Source organism: Heterocephalus glaber, unplaced genomic scaffold (assembly GCF_053883595.1).
Source record: "Heterocephalus glaber isolate CG9 unplaced genomic scaffold, H.glaber_assembly_v1.0 deba00001610, whole genome shotgun sequence".
NCBI classification, from domain to species: domain Eukaryota; kingdom Metazoa; phylum Chordata; class Mammalia; order Rodentia; family Bathyergidae; genus Heterocephalus; species Heterocephalus glaber.
The window spans coordinates 15,794,477-15,807,374 of record NW_028258381.1 but is presented as its reverse complement, the minus strand read 5'-3'; the positions used below and the strand labels follow the sequence as shown (position 1 = coordinate 15,807,374).

General features: G+C 42.4%; 1 protein-coding gene across 3 annotated transcripts in view; it reads right to left on the bottom strand.

Annotated features, from left to right (window-relative positions):
* Nipsnap2 (nipsnap homolog 2) overlaps positions 1 to 12,898 on the bottom strand; it is a 42,486-nt gene that overhangs the window by 25,966 nt on the left and 3,622 nt on the right. For 2 of the 3 annotated variants that reach the window (XM_087196179.1, XM_004839961.3), the window contains exons 2-7: positions 8,488 to 8,627; positions 8,361 to 8,406; positions 4,737 to 4,831; positions 4,366 to 4,436; positions 2,960 to 3,100; positions 2,100 to 2,131 (exon numbers count right to left, since the gene is read on the bottom strand). In XM_087196179.1, the coding sequence (XP_087052305.1) occupies positions 2,100 to 2,131; positions 2,960 to 3,100; positions 4,366 to 4,436; positions 4,737 to 4,831; positions 8,361 to 8,406; positions 8,488 to 8,627 (525 nt within the window). Of the gene's footprint in view, positions 1 to 2,099; positions 2,132 to 2,959; positions 3,101 to 4,365; positions 4,437 to 4,736; positions 4,832 to 6,395; positions 6,473 to 8,360; positions 8,407 to 8,487; positions 8,628 to 12,898 lie in introns of all 3 variants that reach the window. The other variant, XM_087196180.1, reaches the window with a different exon arrangement.

The following is a 12,898-nucleotide window of genomic DNA, read 5'->3' as shown; positions in this document are numbered from 1 at the left end:
GCAATTTCAATTGATCTACTTCTTATGCAACCACTAGTTTCTGTCACCCATTTATTCCCCAGCATTTACTGACCACCTAGGTGTGCCCGGCCTCAAACACAGCTGTAAACCTGCACACCAATACCTCCACTAGGAGAGAAGGGCAGGCTCTGCCTGCTGAACGAATGTGTGTGAATACCTCTTCCAGCCTTGATTGTGTTACAGGAATCAATTTCTTCACCGAGAAGAATCCCTGGGTTTGTAGTTTAAATTCTTTAAGTGAGGCATGTGTTAGCAGCTCTCTTGGACTGTATTTTACAAACCCTGAAGCTTCCTAAGCATGCAAGTCTGGTTTTCAGTAAATGTATAGACTCCTGCAATGATCACCATCCGATGGTGCTCAAGGACGCCTCGTAACGTGCTGCAAGCATCCTCAACTCCATGCCCACCCAGGAACCCATTGCTCCACGTCTGTGTACAGCTGCTTTTCTGGACATTTCATAAAAACAAATCACGTAACACGGGATCCTTTGCCTTACATTTCTTACACAGCATGCTTCTGCAGTTCATCCGTATCAACAGCATGCAGCAGGTCATTCCTCTATTGCTGAGCTATGCTCCACTGTATGGACATAGCAGCTTGTTCATCTGCCCACGGGCATTCGGGCTGTTTCCATTTTGGACCATTATGAAACACACAGCTATGAATATTTGTGTGGAAGTGTGTGGATGTATGCTTTCATTTCTTTCTTTTTTTTTTGGTACCAGGGATCAAACTCGGGTCCTTGTGCTTTTGGTCCTTGTGCTTTCGAAGCAGGCAGCAAAACCACTGAGCTAAATCCCCGGCCCCAAAGTTTTAAAATTTATTTAAAATTTTTTCTTTACTTTTTATTATGGTAAAAAGCTGTCATTAAATTTACCATCTTAATCAATTTTAAGTGTACTGTTCAATAGCGTCAAGTATATTCATGCTGCTATGTTAAACTGAAACTCTACACCCATGACATGCTCCCCTCCACCCCCACCCTGGCAGCCACCTGTTCACTTGTCTCATGATTCTGACTCCTCCGGCCACATCTCCACGAGTGGACTCATACAGTGGACTCATTCACTTTACATAATGTCCCCAGGGGGCAGCCATTATGTACCATGTGACAGGACTGGTTTTTCCCTAAATGGGACCTCTTTTTTTCATACGTACGCACGGTGTCCTTTGTCCATACCTCATGTTCTTTAGCCACTCGCCTGCTGATGGTCGTATGCCTCGCTTCCAGCTCCTGACTACTGTGAATAATTCTGTGATGAACATGGGCGTGCAAATAACTGTGACTTCCTGCACTGACTTCTTGTGCCATGTACCTGAAGTGGCCCTCCTGGATCATAATGTAATTCCATTTTTAATTCTTCTGAGGAGTCTCCATATTGTTTTTCATAATGGCTGTAACACTTCACATTCCCAAACCCAGTGAAAAGGGTTCCGATTTCTCTGCATCCTTGATAACACTTCTCTTGCAGTCTATATTTATCTTACTTTATTTTTTATTTTTTTAGTACCAAGGATCAAACTGAGGACCTTGCAAGGCAGGCAGAGTGCCACTGAGCTAAATCCCCGGCCCTGTATTTGTCCTTCTTTAGAAAGATAATATCCCACAAATGTAAGGAATAATCTCATACAGTGTTGGTATATTAAGAAAAAGTCTTTATTTTTTAGATATATATAAATATATATTTATGAATGAAACAGTGTGTCGTCTGGGTGCTCCAGATAGTCTGGATTGGAGGAGTGAGATCTACATAAGGCCGCCATGTGTGGATAATGAATGAAGCTTAGGAACAGGTAGAGGCAGGAGAACCCACAGTAACATTCTCTTTAGTTTTGCCCATGTTGGAAAATTTTCATAATAAAAACATTAAGCAAGGCAACAGTCTAGGCTGGGCACGGAGTGCATGCCTTAGTCCCTGCTACCCGGGAGGCAGAAGTGTCACATCTGGGCCCAGGAGCCTGACCCCAACACAGGTGACACAGCTCATGGCCTCATTCACAGACATTTTTAGAATTAACACTGTGCCTTAAAATAATCTATTAAGACTTACAAATTCAACATCGATAATCTACTCACCAGTAATTGCCCCACTCAATCATGGTTCCTGGCTGAAAAGAGATTTAGATTTTGATTTGTTAGTCTGTCTGTGGTAAAATATAGAAACAGAAATAAAAAGATGATTACATGCCGTCTTCCTATCTCCTAATGGGAGTAACACTTTATGGCTTCATATAAGAAGACAACATATAACTAAGGGTAAGAGTTTGTAATCCATTTATGGGTATCAAAGCCACAGTGGGCCAGGTGTGGTCACTCGTGCCTGTAATCCCAAGACTCTGGGAGCCTGAGGCAGGAGGATTGCAAGTTTGAGCCCAGTATGGGCAATTTAGTGACTCAGTGAGACCCTGTCTCAAAGGAAATAAAAGGGCTGAGGATGTAGCTCAATGCAAAGGCCCTAGGTTCAACCCTCCCCACACCCCCCAAACCCCAAACCACATTTAGGTTTATCCTTCAGAGGCACCAAAGGACATCACTTCATCTTTCGTCATTACAGAGGTAACGACCACAGTCTACTGAGCGTGTATTTTAATGATGCTGTTGTTCAACTGTCACAATATTTACGAGTTGCTCTGATTCAACTATAAACTGTGCCTACTCCTAACACTTGAGGTCTTTTGTCCTAAAGAATAAAATGTTACTTAGAAAAAACCCAAAGAATAAATATATGTAAGATCACAAAGACAAAAGAGCTTAGCAAGGAAAAGGAATAAGGAAAAAGGAATCGAGGGAAGAAGTGAACAGGGAGAAAATAAGTCCAATCTGAGTATAATGCTGAGTGCCCAAAGCCTACTGCACTCGAGTTCTGGCCTCGGCGTGAGGCAGTGCCTGTGCTTTGTCACAGAACAGGGGACAGCTCACTCGAACTCAGTACTTACTCGGAGGTGGTAAGACCTGAGTTCATAGATGTTAGGTCCTGACCGGGGGACAGGTTCATTCCAGAAACTGAACTCCAGGAGCAGCTGGTTCTTCCGAGAGAGAAGCATGTTGCTTCTTGCCTTACGGAAATTCGCAAATTCCTGTACGTGAAAAAAATACACTTAGGAAATCTTCCAGTACTTACGTACAAAAATGTACTTTAGCAACAACCCAGTTGGCCTATGATAATCCCAGTTTGTATCTGTTGAAGCAGCATAGTGACATAGCTTCCTTTTCACTCTCTACTGTCCACGTTTGTTTATTGTGGTTTTTTTTTTTGAGACAGAGTCTCACTCTGTAATTCAGGCTGGCCTCAAACTTGCAGTGATCCTCCTGCCTCAGCCTTCTGAGTGCTAGGATTATAGGCACGTGCCACCATGCCCAGCTCCTGTCCAGGTTTAGATGACAAATTCCATGGTTATCCTAAGTATTTAAACGATAAGGTAACCAAAATTATTTTCTCTATTTTTGGATTTCCCTAGCATATAGAGGTAACATGATGACTACGAAATGGCAGATAACTCAAAAGGTATTCATATTGTTCTGGGAACCTACATAAAAGGCTTCCTTTTGTAATGTTGTCTGGCTGTTACAATTCCCTCTTCTAGCTGGGGATGGCCACACACACCTTAGTGCCAGCACTCTGGGAGGGCAAGGGGATGGCAAGTTCAAGCCTGGCTTGGGCAATTTAGCATGACTTTGTCTCAAAAAATAAACAAATAGGGCCGGGGATTTAGCTCAGTGGTTCTGCCAACTGCCTTGCAAGCACATGGTCCCGAGTTTGATCCCGGTACCAAAAAAATAAAAGAAAATAAAATAAACATATAAATAAAAGGAGGTGGTGCTGGGGAGACAGCTCAGTGTGAAAGAGCTGAGTTCAACGGCCAGTACAGCAAGAAATCAAAACTCTACCAACATGTGCCTATCACTAAAAGGCGGGGTAGAACAGCAAAGTTGGTCCAAGACAAAGACCAGGTATGAGCCCAGCAGTTCCTCAAGTGGACAAGTACAGTGTTAGGTAATCCAGGCTCTGTCTATCCTGCCAGTTCAAAGTAAACTTGACTTCTACAGCAAGAACTGCTATTTGAATAGTATTACAATGGTTAATTTATGTTTGAACACAACAAATGATAATATTTCTAGGACAAAAATGAAGATGGGCCAGCGATTTAGCTCAGTGGCGCCGCACCTGCTTCCCAAGTGCAAGGTACTGAGGTCCTGAGTTCGATTCCCAGTGCCAAAAAAAAAAAAAACGAAGAGTTTACTAATAGGAACTGATGCCAAGAAAGTCATCTAACCCTGGACCAATCTCTCCTGCATCAATAGATTACGTTAAGTGCTGCACAGAGTTTTTCAGAATCTTTACCTCATTTCCTTTTAGTTTACTCATGACCTCCATGAGGGCGGGGTAGCCTCCTTCATACCTCCAGAGGTGGACTGAAATGCAGTGAGAGACAGTGTACATTCAGAGATTCGGGATATTCTTATCTTACATACATGATGCTAACAGTACAATGTGCCATGTATTGGCCTACACCATAAAGTTCAAATAACAGATCCAAACCTAGAAAACAATTAAAAAGTAAAGTGAATTATTGAAGAAACTACTTTAACCATAAAACAGCTGAGATATGGACAGCTTTGATTATAAAAACAAGCATTAATTAGAAAATCATTTAAGTGATTATAAAAAGGCTTAAGGAAGAACCATTTATTCCAACGACTTCTGCTTCCTACCAGCTTGATCCTGCTCGCCATACCACGTGTTCCAAGTTCCCACCAAAGTGCAAGGATAATGTTTATCTTCATGAACCTTTGGTAACATCTCTTGACTTAAAAAGAAGAAACAGAAACACTAATTAAACCAAAGGAACTGACCAGTGGACAACATAAAGCAGTAGTACCAGGAATAAGAACAGTTCTGGCAACTCACTTCAGAACACATTTACGATAAAACGATGTGTGGAACTTATCTTGGGGCTGAATTCTGTTGTAATCTAGCACCCCATTTATTAGCAACTCCGGCTCCAACCCTGACTATCTAGAAGAGTTGTAAGCAACTCAGGTAAAGTGATACAAATGATGAGAAAAGAGCCAAAGGTCCCAAGATTGCAGGAGCTGTGGAGCTATGATTTCCATTTCAGGGGGAAAGAAACTTTTTTTTTTTTTGGTACTGGGGATTGAACTCGGGTCCTTGCACCTGCATAGCAGGCGGCAAAACCACTGAGCTAAATCCCCGGCCCAGGAAAGAATCTCTTAAAAACTTTATCAAAGGAAAGATAGTTATGTAGGACTATGATGTTTATAAAAGCTAAATTTTGCTGATTCTGAAGATAAAAAGGAATACACAGGAATAGTAGAAAAGAACATGGGTGAAATAATAAGGGGAAGAAAAGAATGTTGAAGAGAGGCAGCCAACAGAAGGGGCAGCAGCAGGCTGAGGTAACAGGAACAGAGAAGGAGGCCTTAAGGAGGGAGAAGACAGGACCAGGAGTCCCAAGAGTGTCCATGGGACTCGGGGTACGTGGAGGAAATCAGTAAAGACCCACATGAAGGGCGAATTCGGTTCTACAAGGTTCAGCTGGCTGAGGGATTCCCGAGATCCACACAGACTCCCGTGAACACACGGCACGTGATTACTGCTGGCTGTATGGGGGCAGGGGGACAGCCCCGTCACTCAGGGCATCAGTGTAACAGAAGGCATCATTGGAGCTTAGTTCTGAGGGCACCTACTATGGTCTAGATTCTAATGTTCAGGGACAGAGAAGGGACATGACTGCTTTCTATCAGGAGGAAACCTCAGACCTGCACAAGTTTTCAAAAGAAAAATTACGATGAAGATACAGTATCCATTTTACAATGGATTCAAAAAAGTTTCAAAGGTGAGAAATGGAGCCTCTGTTCAAATTATTTGCAGGCAACGCATCAGATCAGGTTGGTGACCACCACCAGACGCTCGGGTTCGGGGACCAGGTACATACAAAGAGTTAAAGGACCCTGGGTCTAACCGAAAACTCATGCTTTTTAATAACCACATCCTTTTCTGAAGGGTGGTGTTTAATTTTAAAATTAAGATCTGATATTAAATGTATCCCCCATGCATAACCCAAGAGTGTTCAGAAATAATGGGGAATGATGAATATCAGGGGTGGGGGATGAAAATGGGTTTCTTTTTGGCCACATGATAAGAGCAGGAAGTAAACAGCTCTGAATTAGAGCAAATGCAGGAGACATCAGTACACATGGCCTAGGTGGGGTCCACAAAGGCACTGGGAGCCTGATAGTGGGGCCTCGGTTTTTCACCAAGGCCAAAGTCATGTGTTGGAGTTGGAGTCAATCCCAGCCAATCCTCCTTGCTGGGGGCCCCAAACCTGCTCCTTCCAGCCCTGGCCTTACCTGAGAAGAGGTTGTAAGGCAGGCAGAACTTGTACCCAGAACTTGATGGGCTGGGCAGAATCTCATTATAGGGGTCCCTAAAAACCAAGAGGAGTTCAGTCTTTATGTTCTGGAAACAGACCTGCTGAAAGTTTCAGAGAAAAGAGGAAACCTGACGAGGGAGGAAACAGAACGCAACAGTCAACCCGATACACTTTTGGGTAATGGGGCCCAGGGTAGGGTGGGGATACAGGGACAAGCTCAAAGAAAGGAAGTCAGAAAGGAGGTGAGGCTGGGAATGGGGCTAGACAGGCTTGGAGAGGGAGACAGAAGGAAACAAGCAGAGAATCCAAATACTGCACAATGAAGAATGTCTGACCCTTAGTGACCAGCTAATCATGGAGAAGTGAGGAAAGGATTAAATAAAACCTACAGACCAGGAAGTTCAAACAGCAAGGTGATTCTGCACTGAGTTTAGAGTGAGATCAGGACATCTAAATACAAATATGAATAGATACTCAGAAATCTAAGATGGGAGAAGAAGTGATAAAAACAAGACAAGAAAAAGAATCCAAAGAACCATTAGCATAGAGAAAACTTTCATTTCCTGAGAAAAGATTAAGAAATAAATATCTACTTTGTTTTAAGTCTCTCTTTTTTTTTTTTTTTTTTGGTACTGGGGATCAAACTCAGGTCCTTGCACTTTCGAGGCAGGTGCCAGAACCACTGAGCTAAATCCCCGGCCCAGTTTTAAGTCATTTTTTTTGGAGGGTTTTTTTTTTGGTGTGTGTGTCGGGGATCGAACTCCGGACCTTCTGCTTTCGAAGCAGGTGGCAGAATCACTGAGCTAAATCCCTGGCCCTGAAGTCATTTTTAAATAAAGTAAAATGTGTCGAGATGAGTAAGAAATTCTAGTCAAATGTTAAATTTGACAAAAACCTCTCTAACAATAAAGCAATAAAACCACAATAGGTTTTAGCTTCTGAAATTTGGCTGATTCTATAGACAGGATCATTTACTTTCTCATGAAAATAGACAGTAAAGATTAAAAAATAATTTTCATTATGTTTGCTCACAACTGATCATTAAAATACTATTTTGCTAACGCAATTAAGAACTGATGATGGGGCTGGGGATGTAACTCAGTGGCGTCGCGCCTTACTTGCAAGCGCAAGGTCCTGAGTTCAATCCCCAGTATCAGAAAAAAAAACAACTGATGAGTTAAATTCTCTCTTTAGTCTTTCTTTTTTTCAGTACCAGGGATCAAACTTGGGACCCTGAGTTTGCCAGGCAGGCGTGGCACCGCTGAGCTACATCCCCTGCTCATTCTCTCTTTAATCTTAAATTTATGAATTTTACCAGAGGGTATCTCATATCATGTGATAATTGGCTCAAGTGACTTGGATTCTGGAGAAGGGAAGACTTAGGAAGAAAAGACAGCTACACTCAAATACATACCAGACTTTTGGGTTTTACTTAGGAGGAAAACTGGGAACAAAGGAGGTCACAGGAATATGAATTCTAATTCCTGATACTCCAAGCTGTTCAGAGATGGAATTTATGTAAGGACAGGCAGATAGGAGGGTCTGCAGAGAAGACTCCAGCACTGGTGAGCAGATGGGCTAGACTGTTTCACAGTTCCTTCCAACCTGGAGAGCTGAGAAACATTCCAAGGTTTGATAGATGGGTGGTGATTCAGCTGTGCGAGAGAGTGCTTAAAATAAGAACGCCACTGGCAGTTCCACACAGAAGCTCAGTTTGAAAGCCTCTCCACATCCAGCTTGGAGGAGAAAAAGTATGTAAGCCCTGCCTAACAAGCGAGACGTGAATACAAATTTTTTTTTTTTTTTTTTGGTACCAGGGATTGAACTTGGGACCTTGCGCTTGCGAGGCAGGCGCCGGAACCACTGAGCTAAATCCCCGGGCCCTGAATACAAATTTTTAAGTCATCGATTCCCCAAGGAAAAGACAGCTTGGCATACACACCAAATTTTGTTGTATTCTTCTAGGCATTCCGGTTTAACATTGTGAACTGAAACAAAAGAAATTCGACAATAAACTCATGAACAAACAAACAAAAGTCAACCAGGAAGGTAGCAAACTTGTTACTCACACTGTAACTTGTACAGACTGCTCGTTTCCTTTTTGGCTAGGAGATTGGAGTGAGCATCTTTTCTTGGATCAACTTTCCTGACAAATAAGGATTTTAACCAGCTGTCTTCTCGAGGTCTGTTGCTGGAAGATGTCAGTTTCCTACAGAAAAGCAAATACACTAATGTGAGTCTACTCAGGAGTGCAGTGTCTTCAGGTCGAGCCACAGTGCGCTGCTCCAGTGAGTGCGGGGCACCACTGAATGTCAGCTTTCTGATGAGGCAACTTGCCCGTTAGTCAGCCGGGCTGAGAAAAGCGCACAGCAACCTGTGGTGCTCCTGAGAGGCCCCACATTTATCTCAGCAATTTGCACCAATTTGGACATTTCTGTGTCCAAGCATAGAAAAAAACCTACATTGACTATACAAACTTCTGAGACAGAAAGTAGGATGCTGGTTGTAGAGGGCTGAAGAAAGCAGAGAACGGGCAGTTACTGGTTAGTGGGTAGTTTAAGAAGATGAAAAACTATGGAGCATGAATGATGGTAAAGGCTGTGCAACAATATGCATACACTTAATGTCACTGAACTGTATACTTAAAAAATGATTAAAAGCATAAAATTTGTGTTACATACTTTTTTTTGAGACAGGGTCTTGCTATGTAGTTCTGACTGGCTTTGAACTCATTATGTAGCCCAGGCTGGCCTCCAACTTGCTGAGATCCTCCTATCTCAGCCTCCCAAATGCTGGGATCATAGGTATCCACCAAAGCACATATTCTCATCATTTAAAAAAATATTTGATTTGGAAACAGTGATAACGGTTGTGCAACACTGTGACTGTAACTAGTTTTTTTTTGGTACCAGGGATCGAACTTGGGACCTTCCGCTTGTGAGGCAGGCGGCGGAACTACTGAGCTAAATCCTCAGCCCTAACCATGGACTTTAAAGTGCATGTTTAATTCTTATACATATGGTTGCTAGTGAGAACACAAACCTGTACAATCTGGAGGGCAGTGTGACATTATTTATATCAAAATTGAAACTGACATTTGGTCCAGTAACTACACTGTGGTTATATCCTGCAGGCAGCTATATTTAGATTAAGTGCACAGAGTTGAATGCACAAAACCATTCTTTATTGTCCTGTTTCCAGTTTTTCCCAATAAAGGCAATCTGGATATCCATTAATACAGATTGGCTAAATAAATTAGGGAATACCCAGAGTGGAAAATATGCAGTCATTGAAAAGAAAAAGACAGCTCTGCACCTACTGATGTGCTGCTATCTCTGAGATAAGTTATGTGGGAAGAGCAGGCACAGGACAGCGTCACATATTCACACACAAAGCAAACTAACTGTAAGTGGTGATTAGATCTGGGGACTGTGATTGGGCTTGGAGGAGTAAAGATTTTTTTCCAGTACCTGTGATTGAACTCAGGACTTTGTACTTGCGAGGCAGGCGCATGCACCACTGAGCTAAATCCCAGCCCCCAAGATTTTTTCTTTTTAATGCATTATGTGAAAAAATTCAATATTATTTTTGCAATTAAAAATTTGCTAAAATATCTAAAGAGTACATGTTTTGAAATCCTTCTATGTGTAAGGTAACTCTATAACCACTGAAAACAATACTTCAGAAATTCAAGCCTGGTCAAGACTTCCTGCTTCTAACTTTACATAACCATGATGAAATAATAAACTGCCTCCTCTGTCTTCATTTTTGTTTAAACTTACACACAGTAAACCACACTTCTTTTGCAAACAGTCCTACAAGTTTTGACAAATGCATAAAATCACATAATTATCACTATAAGATATAGTTTCTTCAATTTGAAAAATCCCTCTTTTTGCAATCAGTCCTCTCCCCAACCATGGTGACCGCTGCTGTTCTGTCTGTCTACAGTGCTGCCCTTCCAGAATGTCCTACCACACAGAATGCAGCCTTCTGAATTCACGCCCCTTCTCTCTGGCCAACCCCTTATAATTCCTGACCATCACCTTTAGCTGGAGTTATCACAGCATACTTTTTAGAGTTCTGATCTTTGACTGACCTACACAAAAAAATCTTTTCTGTTCTTTCCTAGATAGTAATGTGTTGGGATTCCAAATGGCCAAGACACACACTCAGCCAGTGCTTCAAAAACAAAGCTGGAATGCTGACAGGCCAGTGTAAACTCATTCCCGGGATCACTACAGAAACACTGGATGATTTTCAAAAGACTCACTATAATCTGTGCAGCACACTTGCTTAAGGACACCACCATTACCAGACAGACGTAGGCAGAAGAGAGACAGTAATCTCAGAACTCTGGAGGAGGACAAGAAATTTAACTGGGACGAGAAACACTCCTTAGGGAAAATTCCCACTGCTTCGTGAGATAAACCTTAAGATTCCACACTAGAAAATATAAATCCCTGGGCTGGGGATTTAGCTCAGTGGTTCCACTGCCTGCCTCGCAAGTGCAAGAACCAGAGTTCGATCCCTGGTACAAAAAAAAAAAAAAAAAAAATCCCTATTCTTACTCAACTGTGGTATTCTGGAAATAACAGTACTCTAAATTTCACTATTGACATCTTTTGTGTGTGTGTGTGTATGTGTGTGTGTGTGTGTGTGCGCTTAAAATAGTAACTAGCTGCTTTACTGAACAAACATAATTTCTTCCTTGTAAGATGTTCTTTTTTTTTCCAGTACTGGGGAATCAAACTGAGGACTCTGAGCTTGCCAGGCAGGCATGGTGCCACTGAGCTCATCCCTGGCCCCCTTATAAGATGTTCTTTCATTTATTTATTTATTTGGTACCGGGATCCAACTCAGGACCTCGAGCTTGCCAAGCAGGCACTGTGCTGCTGAGCTACATCCCTGGCCCCTTGTTCTTTTAATCAAACAAACAAACAAAATATCATAGAGAGCCAGGTGTGGTGTTACACACTTGTATTCCCAGCTATTCAGGAGGCTGAGACAGGGATCATAGTTTGAGGCCAACTGTGCTTACTTAGGGAGACCCTGTCTCAAGACAAAAAATTGAAAAAGGCGTAGGGATATAATTGAGAACAGAGCATCTGCTTAGCATGTGTAAGGCCCTGGGTTCAACTTCAAGTACCATAAAAACAAACAGATCAAAAACAGTTCATAGGATATTATCTCAAATAGCTAGAAACACAGATAAAAAAGTTTTCTGAGTGATGTGAACTCACAAATATACAAACAAAAATGCCAATATAAAATTAGTAATGTTTCTTATAGTGATCAAGAAACAAAACATTTTGAATCCTTCAAAGATTAAAAAGCAGAAAACTCACACTAAATAAGTGAAATAATAAGTTAGTATCAGTACAATACCAATGCAAATTTTCTTATAAAGTGGACAGGGCAAAAAGACAATCTTGGGGCTGGTGATTTAGCACAGTGGTTCTGGTGCCTGACTTGCAAGCGCAAGGTCCTGAGTTGGTCCCCAGTACCAAAAAACCAAAAAAACACAGTCTTACATGGCATATGTAAAAGAAGGTGAGAATTCTGTCACCCCCAACTGCCTGTCAAACCACAATCTTTTGAGCATCAGGTGTCAAGGCAATTAACGCTGCTCAAAGAGCCAGATGCATCTAGCTGTCCAACCCGAACCATGGAAGGAGGTGGAAGCAGCTATGGCAACAGCTGCCAGTGATAAGACGCGGCAAGGCCTGAGTCCTTCACTGACAGTGAGAGTCACCAAGGTCAGGCAGGAGTCTTCATAACATCGCACATATGCTGGGTGGCACATCAGAGCAGGGAGAGAGCACATCCCACAACACAGTGGACTTTCAACAGAGTGCGCATCATGTGCAGGCTCTGTGAGCATTAAAATAGATCGGGTGCAGAGATGGTTCAGTCTCATGGGGAAAACCCCTCAGTACACACCAGGAAGATCACAGGTACTGCAGAAGCAGAAACACACTGTCCAGGAGACCAAGGGAACAAATGGACCACTGGCGTGCAAGTGGAGACCTTGCCACGCTGTCCTGGAGGGCAAGTAAGGCAGGTGACAAGTCCAGTCAAGGGCACATGTACACGGGGTGATCAAACTATGTGGTGAACGTTTAAATTAAAAATGTATTAACAAGGGCCGGGGATTTAGCTCAGTGGTTCCGGCGCCTGCCTTGCAAGCGCAAAGTCCTGAGTTCGATCCCCAGTACCAAAAAAACAAAACAAAAAAATATCCCTCCTTGTTTGAACACATTCATCCCACTTTTGGAAGCAGTTATGGAAGTTTTTCGTGTCTTTATAAAGTGTGGTGAATGCGGCTGCCATGCGTCATCCAAACAGAAAGGCAGCTCGTAAAAACATGACACTGTGTCCTTGTTCATCTTATTCACCAGAGCTGGCACCATGTGACCTCTAGCTCTTTCCCCAGGGGAAAATGACCATGAAAGGGAAACATTCTGAATCGATTCATGA